General features: G+C 38.0%; 1 protein-coding gene across 1 annotated transcript in view; it reads left to right on the top strand.

Annotated features, from left to right (window-relative positions):
• Positions 1–721: 721 nt before the first annotated feature.
• The window catches only part of ALDH1A1 (aldehyde dehydrogenase 1 family member A1), a 55,134-nt gene continuing 30,550 nt past the window's right edge, over positions 722–25,305 (top strand). The window contains exons 1-2 of the mRNA XM_082629249.1: positions 722–819; positions 19,705–19,809. Coding sequence (XP_082485375.1) covers positions 754–819; positions 19,705–19,809 — 171 coding nt within the window. The 5' untranslated portion in view covers positions 722–753. The remainder of the gene's footprint in view (positions 820–19,704; positions 19,810–25,305) is intronic.

Raw genomic sequence — 25,305 nt, 5'->3', positions numbered from 1 at the left:
AGCACAGCCCGAGTTCTCTAAAAAGATCCTGCGAACTTTTCTGTTCCCACATATAAAAGATAATTTAGATAAAGGTAATTTAAATAAATTTAGAGCTCCTGAAATCCTAGTAGTTCTACTTACCAAGCACTGAAAATACATTTGATTGGTATGATTCTTTATAAGCTGACTTGGGGTAGGGTCTCTATAGAGGGCTTTTCTTCCACAAACAGCACCCTGCTTTTCTGAGACATGGACTGATTATCTGACTGCACTGTCCTAAAGATACCTGGCCAGGGTCCTCGACTCACCAGCCTCTGCTGAGAACAAGTGCCCTTTGAGATTATTTTTCAATCCTCGAATTCTCTGATTCCAAGTCTGTCAGAGAACAGAAAGTTTCACAGCAGCATAAAAAGCATGAAAAGCCAAAAAAATAATAACTGGCCTTAGTGGCCAGAGCAGCTGTGCTTCATACCCTTATCACAGGTTTCGGCTTTGTAAATTAATTCGTCTGCAAATAGTGCCCTCTCTCCAGATGCAGCTTCAATGCTGTAGCACTGGTTTCTTAAGGATTTAAGTTTAAAGTCAAGGGCTTCCTGCCCTAGGTGTTACAAATAAGTAGTGTCGTTTTCTTTTTGCTCCCAGTTTGTTCATCCAATCATATCCCAGTATGCAAATAAACCTTAGCCCATGCAGATAAAAAGGAACAAATAAAGCCAAGTGCTCTATCAGAACCAAATCGCTGAGCCTGTCACCTGTGTTCCAGGAGCTGAAATGTCGTCCTCAGCCATACCAGATGTACCTGTCCCACTCACCAATTTGAAGTTTCAATATACTAAGGTTAGTACAACTTCTATTTGCTGCTTTGCCTCAGTTTTATAAAAACTACGTTTATTTAAAGCATAAAAGGTCAATTTAAGTAAACTTGTGTAAAGAGCCCTTTGCAAATATAAAAATAAAAGGCTTGCAAAATGCCAGTCTGGGTTTAGTGTCTTGATCAAATAATGAATTCTAAATTGTATCAGGCAACTTTTCATAAATTTATTTCTTAAAACATTTCTGAGTGAAAGGAATTCTCTTCGTTGTAAAAGGTTCTTGCGCCAGGATTCAGGGGACTTTACTAAGCAGTTCTATTAACTTTCAGCAGAGCCTAGCACGTGTGGTAAGAGAGGCAAATACTTACTAGAGAAACTTACTGGAAACAGACAAAAAAATGGGAATGTTTTTTAAAAAAGGAAAAAAAAAGAGAGAGAGAGAGAGAGAAACAGAGCATAGTGAAGTAACATGATTTTTATATATGTCAAATGAGTGTCAAAATTGAAAGACCTCAGTCTGATAATTGGATGAAGAAAACTCCAGTTACAAAAAAAATTCATGGGACTTGCATTATTTAGCATATTTGGGGAAAGAAAGCATTCTTACTTATTTCTTCAGCCAAATTCGCTGCCATTGGAGCCAGTATGTAATTGTTAGCTGATAAATATTTACAGAAACAAGAGCAGGAGCCAGACCCAGATTTAAAAATCCACAGCTAGAGAGAAGGAGGAAATGGATCCTATTTGAGTCGATCAGGAGTATCTCTCAACTTTGCCTGTTTCACACTGTTACATTCCTGCTTTCTAGTCAGAGCCTAGAACTCCCAGAAAAACAAATAAAACAAACAAAACCAACCTAACCAAAAGCATTTAAAAAGTGAGCCTGTGGTGTGATGCAGAAAGGAAGGTAAGAAAGGAACTATTCCCACTCAGGGAGAGCCATTTTCCTGTCTGAATTAACCAATGAAAAACCAAGAGCATTATACGTTAATGATAAAGTCCTGCTATTATTAAATTGTTTCCTTACTTGTGACCACGGATGCTTTGGAAATCCTAAAGTCTGTTACATTTTCATTTTCATAAGCATAACAAATGAGGAAGTTGTTCAGCTGACTGCCTATTTTCCATAGGAAAGTGTCTGAAGAGATCAGATTGTGCCTTTAACATGGTTGACCAACAGCTACAAAGTGTATTAAAGTATTATTTTCACAAGGTTTTATTAAAAGGGAAAATATTTTTTGTCGGTTTGATTTTATCCCAAATGGGAATATGAAAAATGCGATGACACTATACCCTCCAAAAATTTTGCACTTGGCTAAGTTATGCCCAAAAGATAAGAAGACTCCAGTTTTGCCAACTTTCTTAACTCTGTCATTCACAAGAAATTTCGATCCAAAGTAAGTACATTTAAAAATGCATTCATTTCATAAAGATCAAAACCATTGGCAATGATTAAATTATACCCTTACTATTATAGGAGTCTTTTTTTTTTTTTCCCCTATACTACCTGGGAAGATATTTTGGTAGTCTGCATGTCACTTTTTTTGAAAATCTGGTTTGCACAAGTTTGCAGTCTTCCCTATACGTGAATCTCCAGGGACATCTAGTCTGAAATATTCTTTCTACTGAATTAAGCTTCATTTAGTAGTTATTAATTAAACATGTGAGAAACAGTAGTAGACAAATGAGATGGTCCTTAAAATCTAACATACAAACCCAGATCTAGTGATTCTTTAACACATAGAGATGATTTTAAGATTAAAGTCTCCTGTTCACTTAAAAGTCATTACACAAGAACACCCTCTAGGGAAACTAACTGACCTTCGTGTTCAAAAGGAAGCAAGATTCCAAGAGCAGGAATTTACTTTTGCATATAAGAACTTTTCTGGGTAAAAATGCCCAGTGCAAGTCAGTGAATTTTGATTGCTCACACATCTTCTCTACAAATCTGTTCTGCTCAGATACCATTTTATTGTCTGATTTATTGGTTACAGCATTTTCACACTTGGGAGGACACCAGTTATGTATGTAATTAAATCTAAATGGGTGAGCTTTTTCAAATGCCTTTGCACTTTCTTTTTACTGTGCTTCACTGAAGAATTGTATTGGATTTGCACTTGCAAGAGGAGTTGGAAAATGATGGTTATTAACTAAGTTTCTTGGTTGCAAACCAAATAAGCAAGTATTTTATAGTGTCTGAGAAATTACCTTCTATAGCTAGCCCCTAAACTCTATTATTTTTCTCCCACTGTTTTAGTGTCCGTCTTTACTATCGCTAGAATATACTGGTCATTGGGGCAAGGCAGAGGGAAGAGACAAGCAAAATTGAGTAACCAAAAACTATTACAACTACGGGAGAAGAACTACACGCCCTCTCAAGCTTGAGACTGCCTCTCATCCAAACAAAAGGCATCGTTGTCTCTTATGATTTATTTTCTAGTACAGTCGGTTTAATTTTTTAAGGTGCGTAAAACAGAGATCAGAGTTTAAGAAATACTTTCTAAAATGATACCAAAGTTTTTAGAACTTAAAACCTCAATAACATCATTATAAATGCACATAAACTCAGATTTCATCTCTATTCTCATTTTCCCCCTTTCCAATTCTAAACAAACCCTACATCTGCCAACTCATCTGTTTTGCTGAGCTTTTAAATGATGAGGTTCTTTGGAAATTATGTGATCTTTGGGCAAACTACATTACCTCTCTCTGCCTTGGTTTCCTTACATGGAAAATAGGAATTCCTAAGGTGGAAAAAAGCATTAAATGAATTTAATGCATTTAAGGCACTAGAAATAGTGCTTGGCACATGGGAAGTGATCGATTAACATTAGCTATCCTAGTCCTATTTATTTTTCTGAATTCCGTCCAATTTTCCAGAGCCTTGTTTTACTCAGCCTTTCCTAGACCTGTTTCCCACAAGTGTCCCTCTCATCTCATTCTCTTTTCCAAGGCTTTCTGTCACTCTTTCTTGCACAGTCATGCCCCACCTGACAGGGCCGCATTGGAGTGAAGTTCCAGGGGTTGATCTGAGATCTCAGGGATCAAGAACTTTCTCTTACAGGATTTGGTAAATTTGTTTTCCATTCTCCCTTCGTAACACTGTTTTCTACCTTAAAAGACAAATAGAAAATTCAAGAAGAAAGCTTTCTCAGACAGGATTCAAACCCCAAAATATTTAACTTGACTCTTAAATGTAACTCATTGAATAATGATTTATTCATGCTAGAAAAGATCTTCATCAGCTAATGACATTTCACACACACACACCCCACCACACACAGAGGAAATATCATAGTTAAGTTTCATTGTGTTTACTCTGTGCCAATGACTGTTTAAGTCCTTTAAATGATTTTATTTACTCCTTACAATAACCCTATGAGGACGTTACTATTCCTGTTTTGTAGATGAGGACACTGAAGAACAGAGTGGCTAAGTAACTTGGCTTAAGTTACACAGCTAGTAAATGACAAAGCTAGACTTGGAATGCTGGCAGTCTCAGCCCTCACACCAACAAGTGACTTGACTAAGACCAATATCACTACTTTGGGATATGGCGTTGCTGACATCCTATTCTATCTTTATTCTGTCTTTCATTTGTCCATTCCTGATTACTGGAGGGCACATGCCCATGAGCCTTTCCAGCTGTTGCTCCGCTGTTCCCAGGCCAACAGGAGGAAGTTTGCCACCAACTTAGAAAAAGAGGAGAACAATAAGAAAGGTTGGAAATAAACAGACTCTCTGCTTTGATTGAAAAGGCGGCCTTTGGGCTGGGAGAGACCATGATGCAGAGGACTTTGACATAGGTGTGCAATTTCTACGTGGACTGCATTTCTTCAACCCATAGGGAATAATACATTTTGGTTAGAGGAGGAGATATTTTCCTGGATTTCTGGTATTACTGTTTAACCCATGTGGGTTAAAGATATATTTTTGATAAAGAAGAGTTATGAATCATTGAATACTATGTGCTAGGCACAATCTGAAGTGTTTTTTTTTCCCCTACTATTATCTCCTTTTAAATTCTTACAACAAACAAATTCAGGCCACATGCAGTTCCAAATACTCCACTCTCTTCACTCATTTCTCCCTTTTTCCCTTTCTCTCTCCCACTTTACCTCCCTTTATTTAACAAATCATTGAATGACTGTTCTGTGCTAGGTCTTATGATATAAGAAAGCTAGTATGATGCTTGCCTCATGGAGCTTATATTCCTGCAGGGTGTGGGGTGGGAAGGAAGGAAGCAAGTAAGTCAATACTTTAATCACAAATTGTGGTAAATGCTAAAAAGAAGAAAACAAAGCTGAGACAATATGAGAGGAAGAGCTTACTTTGGATGAGGTATCAGGGAAGGGGGAACCTGAGGGATGCAGAGCATAAGGTGGCCATGGAAAGTGGGGAAACAAAGATTCCGAGGTAATAACACGTGCAGGGACGTCTGCGGACAAGAGTTTGGTATATTCAAAGAACTATCAACAGGCAAACATAGCTGGAATAAAGTGAGGAAGAGAGAGCATGGATGAGATAAGACTTGAGATGGAGGCTCCAGCCAGACTGCCTGATGGATTTCATTTGAGGGAAACCACTGAGGGGTGCTTAAAACAGGACAGGACTTATGTTGAGAAGACAAAGACGATTGTGCCGTGGCACTGCTTTCATTTGGGAAATCTTTTTAAGTCCCCTCTGACTGAAGCAATATTTTGTTTGCTTTTGGCTTGGAAGCAGTTGAACAAATAGCTGGATGGCTGCAAGGTGCAGTGGCTTAACAAGATAAACCCGGCTTCAATTTCTAGCTCTTCTACTTATTTAATGATATGACCTTGGCCAAGCTTCTAATCTCCTTGAGTTTCAGTTCCCTTGTCTGTAAATTGGGAATAATAATGACTACCTTGGAAAGTGGCTGTGAGAATTAAGTGAGGTAATTTGTGGAAAGTGCCCAGCACTTATTAGCTCCTTGGTCCAGGCTCTCTTTAACCCTCTCCTTCCCAAGATGACTCCTAGAATTCTAAAAATTTTCAGTTGCCAATGTAAGTGGAACAAATACTTGCACTGCTTGTCAAAGTTCAAAACTACTTTCATCTGCTGGTCTCATTTGAAGTTCATAATTAACCACCGGAAAGGAACTAGGGAAGATGTTACTTGTGACCCATTTTAGAGCTGAGGGACCTGAGCTCAGCTTAAGTGACTTGCCCAAGGTCACACAGTTTTTAAGAGGCAAGCACAGAATGAACTGGATTCTGAATCTTATTTCAGATCTGACTCTTTTCCACATGACTTCATATTTTTCCTAAATACTAAAAATAGTATTTGAATCTCACTGGATCATCTCTAACAAATGCTTTTGCACCTGTTATTTAATTTGTATCATTCATTCCTTTATCCGATAGAGAGAATGGAAATTTGGATGATAAGAGAAGAGAGATGATTTGGACACTAGATCCCTAAACACGTGGACTAATAGAAAGAAGATACTCTAGAGCAGTATATCTCAAATTTGATTGTGTAAGTGTGTTGAAATGCAGATTTGATGCTGTAGGTATGAGGTGAGGTATGGAATTCTGCATCTCTAACAGACTTAAAGGTTTGGCTGATGCTACTCAAAGCATGGTCCATTGACCAGCAGCAACTGTCTAAAAGTTTTGGGTCAGCCTTATAACTTACCTACAGTGATCACCATCTAATTACTTAGGGACTTGACTTCCTATTTCTCCCAGAAACTCACTCACACCCAGCCAGGTCAGAAGCACTTACTTTCTCTTTCAGTGTCTGAATCCAGCAAGAACTATATCATGGCCACAAACCAGTGATGAAACCAACTATTGATTTTGATCCTGGGAGATAAACATTCTCTAAGAATGCAATATTTTAGCTTATCTCTGAAGACAGTGTCTTGGCCAATTGTTTTGTTCAGTGGCACCTTCTTGGCTTCAAGAAAACCTAATCAACAAAATCCTAAAGTCAATAGTACACCCTAAAAGAGGGTGTTATTCCCATTTCATGAGGACTCTCAGGACTACAGGTGTTCACATGATTTCTTTAAACTGGACTTCACCTAATGGATTTGTCATTAACTACTTCTCAGACCAAGGGGGCAGGGTGAGAAAAACTCTCTTGAAGAGTATGGGAAACAACCCATTTGAAGAGCAACCCAAAGTTAGATTAGTGCCTCTGAAATGGCATGGGTAATCTATGGGATGATATAATCCAGACAAAAAGAACCCTCATGGGAATACAGGCATTGATAAAATGGCCATAAACCTGTCTCAGAGTAGCAATTAGATGGTTTGCGGGGAGTGGTGGTGGTGGTGGTTTGTGTTTTCATAATGCTATTATAATTGTGGTCAAACCCATTACACATTTACCAGATTTAAGTGGCAACATAGAGCCATGTTCAAAAGAACAGGAGCAATAATTGCTTCATAATCAAACATTTAATTAAGAGCCACTGCTAATCTACAAATCAGAAAAGTAAATATTTGTGTAAACTGGATTTCATCACACTGATTTATCTGGAGTATACACACGTGCATATGTGTGTGTGTGTGTGTGTGTGTGTGTGTCTGTCAAAAGTTCCCACAAACACTGGCATTGCTTGCAAGGTATAGAGTGTTGCTAATATTTGATTTCTGATGTTATCTCTACCTGATGCCTTTATTGTAATGTTGGAATTATTAATGTATATTTCTTGGCTGGGGGTCTGCACAAACAGCACAGTTCTTAAAATTTTGCCTGAACAGATACCTCCCTCACCCAGATCCCATTAACTGACTATTTCCACTGCTCTCCCAATACTTTTTCAGAAGTCAAAGGAATGCAAATATCAAACAACTGAAATATGCTCTCCATTTGGCACTTTCTTCAGAAGGAAGAAGGCTTATATGCGAGCAATTATCTTATTGGGTCTTGATAATTGTTAAATATTAAATACATACAGAACTTTCTAGTGCTTCTGCATCTTACCTCTTTGATATAGGGTATATATGATGTATGGAAATTATCGACGAGTGTTTTTGTCATTTATGGGACAATATGAAGTTGTGGCTCAAAACGGAAATGCTTTAGCATCTTTTCTTTTCCCCTAATTGAATTGAAAAGGCTGAAAGGTTTTTCAAAGAACAAGAAAGAATATACACTCATGTTACTGAACTCAGACTATAATATAAAACAGAAATGAAAGGAAAATTTTATTTCTCCTACTTTTCTTTTGGTCACCCCCTCATTTTGTTTTCATTCTTTTGACTGCAGTTAAGTATTTTCTTCCCATCTGTTATTTCCTCCTTCATTTCCTTTTAGACATTTTTACTTTGAGTCTCAACATTTTGCTTTGCAGCCTCAGGTTTGGGTTAAAAGTAGTTGCTAGAGACCTAGCTTTGATTCTTTTAAATGTTTAACACCTGACTTTTGTTCAGTCTCTCTCTCTTATTATTGAACCCCCATCTTGTTCTTTCTCCCTGCCCCCACTCCCCACCCTCAGGGTCTGTGGTGCTTTTTAGGTTCCTAATGTTGAGAAAAATTTACACATTTACAGCATCCATCACTTCCTATACGTTTACAACAGTACCCATCACTTCACATGCCCGAGACCCAGGCTCTCAGGTTTGGAATTTCACACAGGTGACATAAAATGGAGAATCTCATCAAACTTCCTCACTCTTGGCATGACTTAAAAGAAATTCTTTCTACGTTGAAAATGTGAAATCTGTTAAAATCTCTCTGCCACCAAGAAAGCATTGGCTTCTCTTACAGCATCTGGAGCCGCTGGCCAGGTTGTAGTCCTACAGAGATAATGTGAATTTAGGGCTCCCCGAGGGACTGTTAGAGGGTGCCAACACGTTCCAAAAATCTCATATCAGCAGATAAGGCTAATAGGTTTTATTTGCCTATTAGTCAAACCTAACTTGATCTAAGCCAGACATATTCTGAAGAAAGTGCTTATTTATTTAGAATTGTAGCTTTATACTAAGCACACTAAGATATAATAACGTTTCCTCAGGAAAGCCTTTTTTTCCTTCAAAATTATGATTTATTGTTGGATACTAAACTACATTCAGCAAACAGCCACTTTTTTTATCAAAGGTCATGTAATGCATCTCTTACAATCTGACATATCTAAAATTTAAAGAGTAAAAATCAATTTTTAAGTTGCTTCAACATTTCCATTGATTGTTTCCCCAAATAAGAAGCACTTTGAAGTTTAAGAGTATGAATAGGCATCTATAATTTCCCATCAATATTGTGAACTTTGAGTCTACTGCACATATATATTATTCAAAAGTATCCTGAGTCCAAAATTCATAATTAGAATATAGTTAACATAATGGTTAAATAGGATCCAATAATTTTTTTTTACTTTTACAGCACGATCCTTTCCCCCCTAAACTTGCTAAAGGCAAATAGCAAATGGAAAATGAGGTTGTAACCATGATAGATCATTTCAACAGGCCTCAAACAGGTTTCATAATCATTATAATAAACATTCATTAACCTACACATCTCCATATAACCATTTTATATAACTACAGGAAGGATGGTTATTCAAAAACATTCAGTCACACAGTTAGCTGGAAGGCAAATATAAACCCAATAAAATTAAAACAGAAAAAAAGATGATTAAGACAGTCCCTATCAATAACTTCTCCACAGCTCAGGGGAAGAAAAAGATGGTACAATGCTTGCCTCTCATCTCATTATCTGTGCTGAGTTTTGTTTTTACGCTGCAAGGCCGCTGTTTGGGGGAGAATGTGTATCATTCATAATTTGCAGACTATACTGCTATGTCATTCTCCTCTAAAGCCTTAAGACGTCATGCCTGGAATGTTAGAATGGTCTCCAGGCTAATCCCCTGGACTGTTTGTGCTCCTCAAATCCATTTTGGGTACATTAAAACATCCATGTGATCCTGTCACTCCTTTATGACATCCAGAATAGAGTCACTCAGGTATCAAGATCCACCATAAACTGGCTTCATTTTCACTGCTGGAACTTATCTAAGACTTGTTTGCACTGGAACTCTCTGCTTGGGGCTGATCTCTCTACTGTGTTCCAAACACCCCAAGAGGGTTCCCTCCTTCTGCTCCCTGTTTTCCTTTTTTTCTACCAATCCTATCTTCCAAACTGCATTCTTCCAGCCCATGGTCCTCTCTTCCATGAGTTTCACTCTGCAATTTACTGACCAAAGCACTGCTTGGGTCATTGTACTCTACAATCTTTCATTCTTTACTGGCTGATCTTGATATAAATATACTCTCCTCTTAGATCATAAACCACTTGGAAGCAGGGGCCATAGCTCACTCATCTTCCATGTTTCCATATGACCTTACAGGGTATTTCTCAGCTATCTACACATTATTTGACAAACACTTTTCTGATAAAAGAAAAGTGACCATTTGGGATTATGTGAGTATAAGCACAAGTTCAAACAAAAATTAAGTTCACTGTGTTTTCCTTTATTAAATGTTAAAACGGAATGCAGAGTAGTTGCTGGTAATTTGGGATCATCTACAACTGATCTCTTCAGTTGCCTGGAGGCTGACAGATAAATTTGTGTTCTTACTTTAATGCTCATTTACAAAATATTCACTGGCTTTAATCTGAAAGGGGAGTTTTATGTACAGTTTAAATGCAAGAGCCTGATAATAAAAATAGGTGGTACATACATATTGTAATGGTTCTTTCACCAAAAGAGATTGTATGAAGGGATTAAAATAAGTTATAATATGTTGAGAGCGTATTATTGAAAAGTTGAAACCACAAATTATCAGGGTGAGAGGACTTAGGTGGGAGCTGGAAAGCTTCACCACAGGCCTATCAAAATATAATATATTCTGTCTCTTCTTTTTTATGAGAGTTTTGGTGAAACTATACTGTGGAAGGGTGGAATTCTGGACATATCTCTGACAGGGTGAGACTTTGTGCTCCCTTAGTTTAGAGGTATAAAGTTGGAGGAGGGGATGCTATCTTTAGGGCAGAGAAGAGGCAGAATTAGACATCTGTGAGTGAATCTGAATCAAGTTTTGCAAGGCTGGCTCGAGAATCTAGAGCAAGTACCATGATGTCTTTAGTTTTCTGTTTACAATTTGATGAGCTGCTATGTAGACAGCTAGCTTTAATTCAAAACAGAACATAATAAGTAATTTAATAGTAGGATATTAAAATGCTATGTTAGGAAAGAGAAAAAAAGAGGTTAAATCCAATCGGACAGACCAGTGAAATCTTCATGAGGAAATGACATTTTAAAAGAGTTTGAAGTATGAGGAGAAGAAAAATAGTGAAACTCCAGTCTGAGGAACAGCATGAATCAAGGTATGGAGGAGAAAAAAATGCATGGTATTTGAGACAGTAGAATGAGGCTGAAATAAAGGGTAAATTGAGGAAAGAGTGGGATAAAAGGTTAGAAAAGGACAATGGGGCCAAATCATAAGACACCTCAAATGCCATGCTCAGTAGTTTGAGAATGGAGAACCACCTAAGTGTTCTGAGGAGGGGACAAAATTTGAACTGGCCTGGCTTAGGAAGGTTATGTTAACAGGGTAAAAATTAAATTTCAATTAGGCAGAGGTGGGGGCAGGGAGAACAGGGGAAAGCTTTTTTTATGATAGTATAAAACATAGTGATACAAAAGGATGAGTAGGGATTTTGTGTGCCATTAACAGAAGAGGGAAAGTGTGTGTGCATGTAAGAGAGAGAGAGAATGCAAGAGCAAGTTTTAGAACCTTAGTTTGAGGTGAGAGCAGCATAAAGCTAGAGATGACAGTGAGCTGAACTTGGAACGCTTAGATTGAGGTGCTTCCCAGCGATCCCATGCGGGGAAAAATAAGAGGTAAAGGCTAAAGACGCATGAAAGAGAATACTCTTTAATTACAGGATTCCATAAAATGTGTTTTTGATAGCTAGAATGCTGATTCACTCCAAGAGACGTTGAGCAAGTCAGTAGTTTTAATCTGAATTTATCTTTCTTCAAGTTGAACTAAGATGCCAATTTTTTTTTTTTTTGGAGGCTAATAGGAGTTTTATGCTCTTCGTCTGTATTCCATTACCCTATCAGAGAAACAAGGATTTTCTTGATACCTCTATCTTTCTCAAACCTCCATATATGTGTCTTTGGACATCTAGTCTCTTTATCTGAACTGCTTTGCACCCCTCCCCCTTTATTTATTCACGCCCACATCTTTTTCCTGTCAGTTCCAGGGTAGCACCACAATTCTTTTGAACGCCTCCAAATACATAGGTTATATTGGCAGGAACGGGCAAAGAAGGAGACTTATCTTTCCCCTTGTTTTTTAGCAAATCAAAATATCAGAGTGTACTCATGTGCAGAATATTATAGATCTAACCCATACGTAGCTACTGGATTCTAGGTTCTTTGATTCAATTTTAAGTTATTTATTTAAGGGTTCTTTACTGAGGTTAAGGTCACTTGAGGACTGGGATTGTTGCACACCTTGGACACTTTGGCTGGGAATTTTTTATTATGAGGATAAACCAGAAAAACAGACAAACATAACTTTATTCATCACATAAGTAGTATTTCTTAATTTGGCCTCATCAAATGTTTTTATTCTATGAAAAGATGAGTATCAAAGCTCTATTAATTTCCCTAATGAAATGCAAATTCAGGGCTGCAAAAGTTGAAACTCAGACTCTTTAAGTGATGACATACTAACACTTCTTAATATTCTTATTTTTTATTGTGTACAAAAAACAAAATTCCATTATTTTCTAGACCCTTCTGTTTCTTTAGATGCAGGTCTCTTTCTCATAGATAGCACTAAGAAATCTAGTACCTGATTTCAAATGAGGACAAATAATTTATTAGATAATCTTTTAAAAAGGAGAATGAAACCCTTATGCCTTTAAAAAGTCGATGAAAAAATGTCACTAGCCAATTTTTTTCTAAGCAATCTTCTTTTAAAATCCTCCCTCAGGCTACTTTCAAGACAGTAAAATAAAGGATCAGAAAATAGTCACTTATGATACCAAATCACCAGTAGCCCAAAATGAGCATGTTCAGAATCTGAAGTAGAAAATAGACAGTGATTCATAAAGATCAAGCCCACTCAAGCCTTCGCTCTTACCTCAAATTTATGGCTATTTCAGATAACAGCATCTTTTTCTAGATTGTCTTCTCCAGTCTGTATTTTCTATTCTTTAAGTGACCTCATATCTTAGTGAAATGTTAAAGTATTACCTTATCTTAGTGTGTGTATGTGTGCATGCGTGTGTGTGTATCTGTGAATGTGTGTGTAAAATGTCTTAAACAGCTAAAATATTCTTGGAGGGGGCAGGTAGGTGAGGTTGTAATATTGGCTTCACCTATGCATTCTGTAATGCTTTAGTTTAAGTTTATAAAGAGTTTCCGAAATTTGCTGCATATTTAAATGCCTTTTTTAAAAATAGATCTTTATTGGAGTATAATTGCTTCATAATACCATGTTAGTTTCTATTGCACAAAAAAGCGAACCAGCCATATGCATACACATGTCCCCATATCCCCTCCCCCTTGAGCTTCCCTCTCATCCTCCCTATGCCACCCCTTTAGGTCATCGCAAAGCACCGAGCTGATCTCCCTGTGCTATGCTGCTGCTTCCCACCAGCCAACTATTTTACATTCGGTAGAGTATATATGTCAATGCTACTCTCACTTCACTGCCGCTTCACCCTCCCACCCCATGTCTTCAAGTCCATTCTCTATGTCTACCTCTTTATTCCTGCCCTGCAACTAAGTTCATCAGTACTTTTTTTTTTTTTTTTTTAGATTCCATGTATATGTGTTAGCACATGGTATTTGTTTTTTTCTTTCTGACTTATTTCACTCTGCATGAGAGACTCTAGGTCCATCCACCTCACTACAAATAACTCAATTTTGTTTCTTGTTATGGCTAAGTAATATTCCATTGTATATATGTGCCACATCTTCTTTATCCATTCATCTGTTGATGGACATTTAGGTTGGTTCCATGTCATGGCTATTGTAAAGAGTGCTGCAGTGAACATTGTGGTGCATGTCTCTTTTTGAATTATGGTTTTCTCAGGGTATATGCCCAGTGGTGGGGTGCTGGGTCATATGGTAGTTCTATTTTTAGTTTTTTAAGGAACCTCCATACTGTTCTCCATAGTGGCTGTATCAATTTACATTCCCACCAACAGTGTAGGAGGGTTCCCTTTTCACCACACCCTTTTCAGTATTTATTGTTCCTAGGTTTTTTGATAATGGCCATTCTGACTGGCATGAGGTGATACCTCATTGTAGTTTTGATTTGCATTTCTCTAATGATTAGTGATGTTGAGCATTTTTTCATGTGCCTCTTGGCCATCTGTATCTTCCTTGGTCAAATGTCTGTTTAGGTCTTCCACCCATCTTTGGATTGGGTTGTTTGTCTTTTTGATATTGAGCTCCATGAGCTGTTTGTGTATTTTGGAGATTAATCCTTTGTCTGTTGATTCATTTGCAAATATTTTCTCCCATTCTGAGGGTTGTCTTTTCATCTTGTTTATGGTTTCCTTTGCTGGGCAAAGGCTTTTAAGTCCCATTTGTTTTATTTGTTGTTTGTTTGTTTGTTTTCTGTCACTCTAGGAGGTGGGTCAAAAAAGATCTTGCTGTGGTTTATGTCAAAGAGAGTTTTCCCTATGTTTTCCTCTAAAAGTTTTATAGTGTCTGTTTTACATTTGCGTCTTTAATCCATTTGGAGTTTATTTTTGTGTATGGTGTTAGGGAGTGTTCTAATTTCATTCTTTTACATGTAGCTGTCCAGTTTTCCCAGCACCACTTATTGAAGAGGCTGTCTTTTCTCCGCTGTATGTTCTTGCCTCCTTTGTTGTAAATTAGGTGCCTGTATGTGCGTGGGTTTATCTCTGGGCATTCTATTCTGTACTATTGACCTATATTTCTGTTTTTGTGCCAGTACCATACTGTCCTGATTACTGTAGCTTTGTGGTATAATTTGAAGTCAGGGAGGCTGATTCCTCCAACTCTGTTTTTGTTTCTCAAGATTGCTTTGGCTATTCGGGGTCTTTTGTGTTTCCATACGAATTGTAAGATTTTTTGTTCTAATTCTGTGGAGAATGCCACTGGTAGTTTGATAGGGATTGCATTGAATCTGTAGATTGCTTTGGGTAGTATACACATTTTCACAGTGTTGATTCTTCCAATCCAAGAACATGGTATATTTCTCCATCTGTTTATGTCATCTTTGATTTCTTTCATCAGTGTTTTATAGTTTTCTGAGTACAAGTCTTTTGCCTCCTTAGGTAGGTTTATTCCTAGGTATTTTATTCTTTTTGTTGCAATGGTAAATGGGAATGTTTACTTAATTTCTATTTCTGAGTTTTTGTTGCTGGTATATAGGAAAGCCAGAGATTTCTGTGCATTAATTTTGTATCCTACAACCTTACCAAATTCATTCATTAGTTCTAGTAGTTTTCTGGTGGCGTCTTTAGGATTTTCTATGTATAGTATCATGTCTCCTGCAAACAGTGAAAACTTTACTTCTTCTTTTCCAATTTGTATTCCTTTTATTTCTTTTTCTTCTCTGATTGCCATGGCTAGGACTTCCAAAACCTTGTTGAATAAGAGTGGTAAGAGTGGACATACCTGTCTTATTCCTGATCTTAGTGGAAATGCTTTTAGTTTTTCACCATTGAGTATGATGCTTGCTGTGGGTTTGTCATATATGGCCTTTATTATGTTGAGGTAGTTTTCCTCTATGCCCACTATCTGGAGAGTTTTTATCATAAATGGGTGTTGAATTTTGTCAAAAGCTTTTTCTGCATCTATTGAGATGATCATATGATTTTTATTCTGCAGTTTGTTAATATGGTGTATCACACTGATTTGCATACATTGACAAATCCGTGCATCCCTGGGATAAATCCCACTTGATCATGGTGTATGATCCTTTTACTGTGTTTTTGGATTCTGTTTGCTAGTATTTTGTTGAGGATTTTTGCATCTATGTTCATCAGTGATATTGGCCTGCGGTTTTCTTTCTTTGTGACATCTTTGTCTGGTTTTGGTATCAGGGTGATGGTGGCTTTGTAGAATGCATTTGGGAGTGTTTCTCCCTCTGCAATTTGTTTGGAAGAGTTTGAGAAGGATCGGTGTTAGCTTTTCTCTAAGTGTTTGAGAGAATTCGCCTGTGAAGCCATCTGGTCCTAGACTTTTGTTTGTTGGAAGATTTTAAATTATGGTCTCAATTTCATTACTTGTGATAGGTTGTTTATATTTTCTAATTCTTCCTGGTTCTGTCTTGGAAAATTGTACCTTTCCAAGAATTTGTCCATTTCTTTGTGGTTCTCCATTTTATTGGCATATAATTGTAGGTAGTAGTCTCTTATAAGCCTTTGTATTTCTGCAGTGCCAGTTGTGATTTCTCCTTTTTCATTTCTAATTTTAGTGATTTGCGTCCTCTCCCTTTTCTTCTTGATGAGTCTGGCTAAGGGTTTATCAATTTTGTTTATCTTCTCAAAGAACCAGCTTTTAGTTTTATTGATCTTTGTTACTGTTTTCTTCGTTTCTATTTCATTTATTTCTGCTCTGATCTTTATGATTTCTCTGATCTTTATGATTTCTTTCCTTCTACTGACTTTGGGTTCTCTTTTTTCTTCTTTCTCTAGTGATTTAAATGTAGCATTAGACTGAGATTTTTCTTGTTTCTTGAGGTGAGATTGAATTGCTGTAAACTTCCCTCTTAGAACTGCCTTTGCTTCATCCCATAGGTTTTGGGTCTTCCTGTTTTTGTTGTCATTTGTTTCCATGCATTTCTTTGTTTCTTCTTTGATTTCTTCAGAGATCTCTTGATTATTTAGTAGCACACTGTTTAGCCTCCATGTATTTTTGTTTCTTACGGTTTTTTCCCTGTAATTGATTTCCAATCTCATAGCACTGTGGTCAGAATAGATGTTTGATACAATTTCAATTTTCTTAAATTTTCCGAGGCTTGATTTGTGACCCAAGATGTGATGTATCCTGGAGGATGTTTGTGTGCACTTGAGAAGAAAGAGTATTCTGTCACTTTTGGGTGGAATGTTCTATAAATATCAGATCTATCTGGTCTTGTGTCATTTAAAGCTTGTGTTTCCTTATTTATTTTCTGTTTGGATGATCTGTCCACTGGTGTAATTGGGGTGTTAAAGTCCCCTACTATTATTGTGTTACTGTTGATTTCTCCTTTCATGGTTGTTAGCATTTTATGTATTGAATTTCTCCTATGTTGGGTGCATAAACATTTATAATTGTTATATCTTCTTCTTGGATTGATCCTTTGATCATTATGTAGTGTCCCTCCTTACCTCTTGTAACAGTCTTTATTTTAAAGTCTATTTTATCTGATATGAGTATTGCTACTCCAGCTTTCTTTTGATTTCCATTTGCATTGAATATCTTTTTCCATCCCCTCACTTTCAGTCTGTATGTGTCCCTAGGTCTGAAGTGGGTCTCTTGTAGACAGCATATAGATGGGTCTTGTTTTTGTATCCATTCAGTGAGCCTGTGTCTTTTGGTTGGAGCATTTATCCATTTACATTCAAGGTTATTACTGATATGTATGTTCCTATTACCATTTTCTTACTTGTTTTGGGTTTTTGTGGGTCTTGTTCTTCTCTTGTGTTTACTGCTTAGAGAAGTTTCTTTAGCATTTGTTGTAAAGCTGGTTTGGTGTTGCTGAATTCTCTTAGCTTTTGCTTGTCTGAAAAGCTTTTAACTTCTCCATCGAATCTGAATGACATCCTTGCTGGGTAATCTTGGTTGTAGGTTTTTCACTTTCATCACTTTAAGTATATCCTGCCACTCCCTTCTGGCCTGCAGAGTTTCCACTGAAAAAATCAGCTGATAACCTCATGGGGATTCCCTTGTATGTTATTTTTTGGTTTTCCCTTGTTGCTTTTAATATTTTTTCTTTGAATTTAATTTTTGTTAGTTTGATTAATATGTGTCTTGGTGTGTTTTTCCTAGGGTTTATCCTGTATGGGACTCTCCATGCTTCCTGGACTTGGGTGACTATTTCCTTTCCCATGTTAGGGAATTTTTCCACTATAATCTCTTCAAATATTTTCTCAGACCCTTTCTTTTTCTCTTCTTCTTCTGGGACCCCTATAATTCAAATGTTGGTGCATTTAATGTTGTCCCAGAGGTCTCTGAGATTGTCTTCAATTCTTTTCATTCTTTTTTCTTTATTCTGCTCCTTGGCAGTTATTTCCACCATTTTGTCTTTCTGCTCACTTATTCATTCTTCTGCCTCAGTTATTCTGTTATTGATTCCTTCTAGTGTATTTTTCATTTCAGGTATTGTGTTGTTCATCTCTGTTTGTTTGTTCTTTAATTCTTCTAGATCTTTGTTAAACATTTCTTTTATTTTCTCAATCCATGCTTCCATTCTATTTCCGAGATTCTGAATCACCTTTACTATCATTACTCTGAATTCTTTTTCAGGTAGGTTGCCTCTTTCCTCTTTATTTGTCTTGTAGGTTTTCACCTTGCTCCTTCATCTGTGACATTATTTTGCCATCTCTTTTTTTTTTTTTTTTTTTTATGAGTGGGATTGTGTTCCTATTTTACTGGTTGTTTGGCCTGAGGCTTCCAACACTGGAGTTTGTAGGCTATTGAGTAGAGCTGGGTCTTGGTGCTGAGATGAGGACCTCTGTGAGACTTCACTCTGATGAATATATTTCCTGGGGTCTGAGGTTCTCTGTTAGTCCAGTGGTTTGGACTTGGAGCTCCCACTGCAGGAGCTTCCACCTGACCCCAGGATCCGTGAACCAAGATCCCTCAAGCCACGTGGGGTGGCAAAAAAAAAAAAAAAAACCCAAAAATAACAAAGTAAAAAATAAAATTAGACTAGGAAACTAACAGATATGTTAGAAATAATGTAAAAATTAAAATATAGATGAATCAACAACTGGAAGGTACATCAGTGCCACAATAGTAAAAAAGAGGAGGAGGGAAAAGAAAAAAAAGGGGGTGGAGGCCTTGGCTGTGGAGGGTGGGGCCTAAGCAAGGGTGAGGTTTGGATGGTGGGTGGGGCCAATGCTCAGGACCCACAGGGCTGGAAAAGGCCCTGGGGGCATGGGAGGGTGGGGCTTAGGCTCAAGGAATAGAAGGGGCACAGGCGTGCCCCCACCCCTGGTCTCAGAGGGCAGGGGACCTCACCTGGGAGCCCAGCAGGCTTCCTGGGCCCGAGTGAGTGGGGCAAATGCCCTCCTCTCCTCTACTGCTCCTCTGGTCTGGGGTCTGGGAGGGCCCCTCCTGCCTGCCTCTCCTGATCTCCCCAAACCTCCCTCCTGTGCCCCCAAGGACACACATGGCCTGGAGGGGGCTTTGGAGGGCAGGGGATCAACCTAGGAGCTCAGCAGGCTCCCTGTGCCTGAGTGGGCCAGGCAAGCTCCCTCCGCTCCTCTCCCGCTCTTCCCAGAGAGTCCCTCCCACCTGCCTCTCCTGATGTCCCCGGCCTAAGGGGCAACAATCCTGTCTGGCCTCCACTTCCCCTCCCCCCTCAGTCCCCCTACATCCTACCGGTTCACTCTGGGGTTCCTCCTGTCTCCTTGGGCGTCAGAGTCCCCCACCAGCGCTGGGAGTCACCCTAGTTGTGGGGAGATGCCAACTCCGTGTCTTCCCACACCGCCATCTTGACTCTGCCCTTAAATACCTTTTTTTGTTGTTGTTTTTTTGTGTGTGGTTTTTTTTTTTGCGGTATGCAGGCCTCTCACTGCTGTGGCCTCTCCCGTTGCGGAGCACAGGCTCCAGACGCACAGGCTCAGCAGCCATGGCTCACAGACCCAGCCGCTCCGTGGCATGTGGGATCCTCCCAGACCGGGGCACGAACCCGTGTCCCCTGCATCAGCAGGCAGACTCTCAACCACTGTGCCACCAGGGAAGCCCTTAAATACCTTTTTATTTACCTTTTCTCCTTCTCTACAGATCTTCATAAACAATGAATGGCATAGTTCAGTGAGTGGCAAGAAATTTCCGGTCTTTAATCCTGCAACTGAGGAGAAACTGTGCGAGGTAGAAGAAGGAGATAAGGTAAGTTTTATAACACTAGTTCCATTTTATGCCACCATTCTGAGCTCCCAACCTCCTTCCATGTTCAAATAGACATGTCATGAAAACATGGTTTCCAGGTCATCTGGGGAAATGTTCTTGGTACATAATGGGTACATGCAATGATGATAAGCCTGTGCTTGTGCTTCTGGGTGTAGTGATTCTTTTCATATTATTTTCCTTGCTTTTCAATTGAAATAGTGTCTGTATTTATTGTACAAATAGACTGCATATGAAGTGAGTGGTCATACATTTAAAAAGCAGAGAAATCCTTTATTCATACAAAATTTTTTAAGTTGCAAAAGGAAACTAAAAAATCTTAATATAGGACTTTTGTAATGATACATTGCCAAGTTATTTCATTAAAAATCATTGAATTTATATTGATCAGTACCTTAAAAATTGAATTTTAAAGTGACTTAAATTGAATCACAAATTAAGTGTTGTTGCTTGCTAGCTAATAATACTAACAAAAATTAACTTTTATAATGATAATTTTTAATACAAATTAAAAAAAATTAATACACAAAGCAACCCTATGTACTGCTGTTAGCCACTTTAACAAGTGATGATGAAACAGCAGAATGAAAAGGTTGAGTAATTTACTCAAGAAGATATTGCTAATAAATAATGAAATCAGCATTCAGCTGCTGTGCTTCTGTCCCCAGAGCCTGTGTCTGGCAGGGCTACTGCCTTACCTTGTGATTATTATAAAAGAGAGGGTGATATTAAATAGGCCAGGGAGTGAAAAGAGTATAAAAGCCTTCAGAATTTTTATCTGAACACATACCTTAAAAAGCATATGGTCTAATTTGAAATGATTTTTCTAGTCTTTAGCTGTCTAGATGTTATCAAGCTTTTCATTTCTGTCATGTAAGATATAAAGAGGTAAAATATTTTGCTGCATGAAAAGACTACTTATTGGAAGATGAAGTCAGCAAAATCCAAGGATAAGACTACTTTCGACACTATGTTCAGTTCATGGTAGCAATCATGTGTTCCTGTCCTGTCTCCATTCTTTTGCTATCTTCTTCCCAATCAACTAATCTCAAGGTATTATTACACCTTGCAAACCTTTTTGAAAATAGTGATAGACCTGAGGGGCTCTTTGGGATTTAGGAAAGGCCCTGGATTCAGGTTGCAGTGTTATCAGAAGAAATAAGACCCATGCCTCGAAGGGCAAGGATGCAGAGTTTAGACAGAGGGGTCAACAGCTTGAGAAGTAGAGGCAACACAGAATGGAGACACATGTCACCTGCTTTCAGATTTCACTTTCTATATACCAGTGTTCACCCGTGCATAAATTCTTCAAGGGCTTCTCATTGCCTCTTGAGTGGGGGTGGGGGGGAACCTTTGTTTCTGGCTTCCATTTTTCCTCATCAATGTAAGAGTTCCAACCTTACGGTGCCCAGAACCATGCCCCAAACACTGTATGTTGATCATTGCCTCTGGGCCACAGCCACAGTGCAGTCCTTGGGACCTAGTTCAAGTCACCATCTGTGGTAAGGGCACAGAAGTTCCACATTTGCATTTACCCTCTTTGAGCTCCTGTTCCTTTTTGTGCAAAACAGGGAGACAGGAAAAACTTGGGGGAGCTTAAATAAGAAAATACATAGTGTTTTAACAGTGCAAGGTATATAATGTAGCCTCAATCGTTTTATATTATTACACTTTTTAAAGCCTTCTCTAACCTTCGCAGGTAGAATTGCTCTCTTCTATGTCATTACAGAACATCACTTATACTTATGTTCTAACCCTTGTGTTTTACTGCTTATTGGTTAATTTGTCTGAGACAATATGCTTCTTGTAGAGATTGACATTACATCTCACCTTTATGCCCATGGTATCTAACACCCTATAGATAATGGATAAATGAAATCATTTTCTCCTTCATCAAGCTTTGTTTCCATATACCTCATACACCTTACCTTAGGAATCTAGTACTAAAAGGACTACTGACTAAAGCAGTGATTCTTGAAATTTTGGTTGCTTTAGAACTTCTTGGAAGGCTTGTTAAACATAGATCCCTGGACCCCACCCACCCTGAGTTTGTTTCAATAATTCTAGAGTGAGACCTGAGAATTTGCGTTTCTGACAAATTCTTAGCTGATGCTGATGCTGCTGTTTGGGGTGAGGGTAGGGGAATACACTCTGAGAACCACTGAACTAATGTATTAAACCGTAAGTTGTATCTCCTCTCAGGTGTTAGCATTTAATAGGAAGCATGGGTTTTGACAGGTAAGAAAGTTGATGATTGGAAACTGTGCTATGATAATCACTCTGCATCTCTATGAAATGGCACAAGACCAAACTTAGGCAGAAAAATACTGATGATCCCTAGCAATGTGCTCTAAGAAACCCAGAACGCTGGGTCCTATTAGCCATTCCCAGAAATAAGAGAAAAATTGATTCTTCACATTCAATAAAGAAGAACAGTTTTTATCAGAGACTTCCAGAGGTCTACCCAGCATTACGTGACCTCAAATGTCCTTCTAGTTGCTTGAGTGGCTCTGACAACCCTGAAGAGGTGGGAAAAGCAATAAAGGACAAGATGAGGGCAGAGTTGAGCCCCTGACAGCTGCCTACACTTTCTCTCCAGAGGTATAAACGCCACTCAGGAGGGAGACTGCAGAACTGTGTGCAGTTTGCATTAACGAAAGAAAAAAACAATTCTTGCCGCTTTACCTCTTGGGCCTTGGACATCTTGCTTTGCCACTAGCTTCTGAGATTAGTTTCCTCAGTAAAACAAATCTGTGCCTGGAATTCCAGGTGAAATCTTGTCAGGCAATCTGAAGACTTTTCTTGGTATCATTGGTGAGATTTACCCTCTTCCTAAAGTGTAGTGAGGGAAAGCTGATGATCACACCTGAAGCTTTAGAAATATTTGATATCTATTTGTTCTCTGCTTATTGACAATTATTCCTGCTCATAGTAGGGCAGAACTGTCTGTGCAAATGTGGTTTAAAAACATTCATTAAAGTCCAGCAAAGCTTCAAATCAGGTCACCATACTAATGGAGTTGGCTGGATACTTGATCTCTCAAGTTAGATTGTTTATGGTATAAACTGCCCATAGCAAGCAACTGTTTGCTTAAGATCCAGTGCTCTTGTCGTCATATTCTTTTATGAAATGATCTACCAGCATTTGCTTTAAAAGAATTATTGCTGTTCTCACAATTTTGCTGACAAATGTATAGTAACTTCCAACGTTGCTTAGTGAAAGGTACAAATCTAGTAAATTACATGGTCACAGTAAACCTAATATTCTGGAACTGACTCTTTAGATAATGAGCCAAGAGGTTTTAAGGATTTAATTGATGAGTAGAATGGAGCTAACAATGGGCTACATACCGCCTTTCAATGGTACTATAAAGAAAGGAGGAAGGGCAAGAACAAATGCAGGTTACAAAGAAAAGCACAGATGGGGGTGGGAACTGTTTTCTTTTCACTTCAGTGGCTCTTTTGGGCTATATTGACTAATCCTGAAAACTGCTTTTAATACTAAAGCATGACCTAACAAATAATTGGTGGGGATAAAAGTAAATGTCCATTAAAGTAAGTGCCTATGACAGGTGTAAAACTGGTCTGATAACTGCTTTCTCCAAATCTGAACAAATTTAATATGGAAATGCACGGTCTGGGAGGGATGGAAGAGTTCAGTCCTTCCTTAATTTCATCTCTTCAACTTGTGGTCCCTTACTTCAAAAAAGGAACATTTTAAACACTATAAGGTAAAAGTATTATTGATGGTAGAAAATCTGAGTTAATGGTATCAAATTGTTTTCTAGTTAGTTAAAAAATTATGTCCTTGGAAATGCTAGTCCTGGGTTAAAAATCCAAGAAATAGTAGTCTTGGAATAAAAATAATAATAATAATAATTTACAAAATCCACTTATGCCTAATAGTTTTGGTTAATGTAAAAGCTTTGTTATATAATGGAATCAATTAAGATATGAATTATTTTGTAAATATCAATGTAAGAAAATTATTTATATAAGGAGCACCCTTATATAAAATCAATGTAACATAATGAGTTTATAAGATGCATAATAAACTTATTAAATATTTATAACCTGCCTATTGTAGACCCAAATAGTAAGAAGTATTATAGCTTATAATAGAGATAGCAGTGAGTATTCATTGCAAATGAGATCATTATCAGGATATCCTTGAAGAGCTATACAACTGGATTTTGGAGTCAGATTTGGGACTAAATTTTGGTTCTACTATCTGCTAGATTTCATGTCCTATAAAACGAGGTCTGTGATGCTTAACTACAGCAGTAACTGTGGGGTTATAAAGGGTTTAGCATAGTGGCAGGAACTTAGTAAGCTTTTAACTAGTAGCTATTATCAAGCTGGATTAGTCTGGCAAGGGTTTAGGTAGGTTGTGATATTTGAGCTGGGTCTTAAAGAATATGTAGGATTTTGAAAGGAAAGGGGTGTGCTGGTAGAACATTCTAGGCGAGGAGAATTATAGGAGCAAAGGTGAGAAGTAGTTGGGTCAGATAGAGTAGAAAAAATGTGAGCACAAGTTTGAGTAGGCGAAGTGGGGCCCCAAAATGCTAGGCTTTGAAAAAATCAGAAAGAGAAGCCTGACCTAAGGACTGTGGGCAAAGGGGGCATTTGCAAATATTGGAAAGGGAAAGTGATAAGGTCAAATTATTTGAGGAAGATTAGCCTGGTAGCAATAGGCAAGACAGTTTGGGGAGAGAAGAAAATGGACTTAGGAAGGCTAGCAACAATACGAGATAATGACAGCCTAAAATAATACAGGGCAGTGAAAACTGAAAGGAAGGTTTAAAACACACTACATCTGCTGATAGTTATTTTAAGGTTGTTTTGACTGCTCTGATTCCAATAGCACTTACTACCATTTAATGAACACTTAACATAATGTCTGTCACAGAAAATGTGTTTCAAGTGTCACCTTATTTAATCTTCAACACAACTCCATGAGGTACATTATCCCTATTTTAAAGATAAGAAAACCAAAGGTGAGAGAAGTCATATCACAATATAGTTCACTTCAGAATATTTCTCATGGTTTATAATAATGATGTGATTCTTTGGTTGTATGTTTCTCCCACACAATTGGAACTTTCAAAAGGCCAGTCTCTTTACTTCACTACTTTATCGTTAGCAGCCTGATGATAAGAATGCTACAGAATAGAGTGTTGAGCAAATCTTTAGATAGATGGATGAATGAATAGATGGATGCTTCAAAGCTTACATAGCTAATAGGTGAGGAACCAGAATTCAGATCGGGGTTGTTTTGTTCCAGACTTATATATTAACTACCATTATTCTATTTCTGTGCCAGCAAGATAAGATATATGAGAAAAGGAGGAGCATGATCCAAAGGATATAACCACAAAACGTCTATATTTATAGCAGCATTCTCCAGGAACATATTTTCCATATGGCAGAGTTACTTGTCTCGAAGCCAATTATTCCATATCCCTTTGAGAGGCCAGGA

Source organism: Mesoplodon mirus (assembly GCF_964341445.2).
Source record: "Mesoplodon mirus genome assembly, chromosome: 1".
Taxonomy (NCBI): Eukaryota; Metazoa; Chordata; class Mammalia; order Artiodactyla; family Ziphiidae; genus Mesoplodon; species Mesoplodon mirus.
The sequence above is the reverse complement of the archived record's forward strand: the minus strand, read 5'-3'. Positions and strand labels throughout refer to the sequence as shown.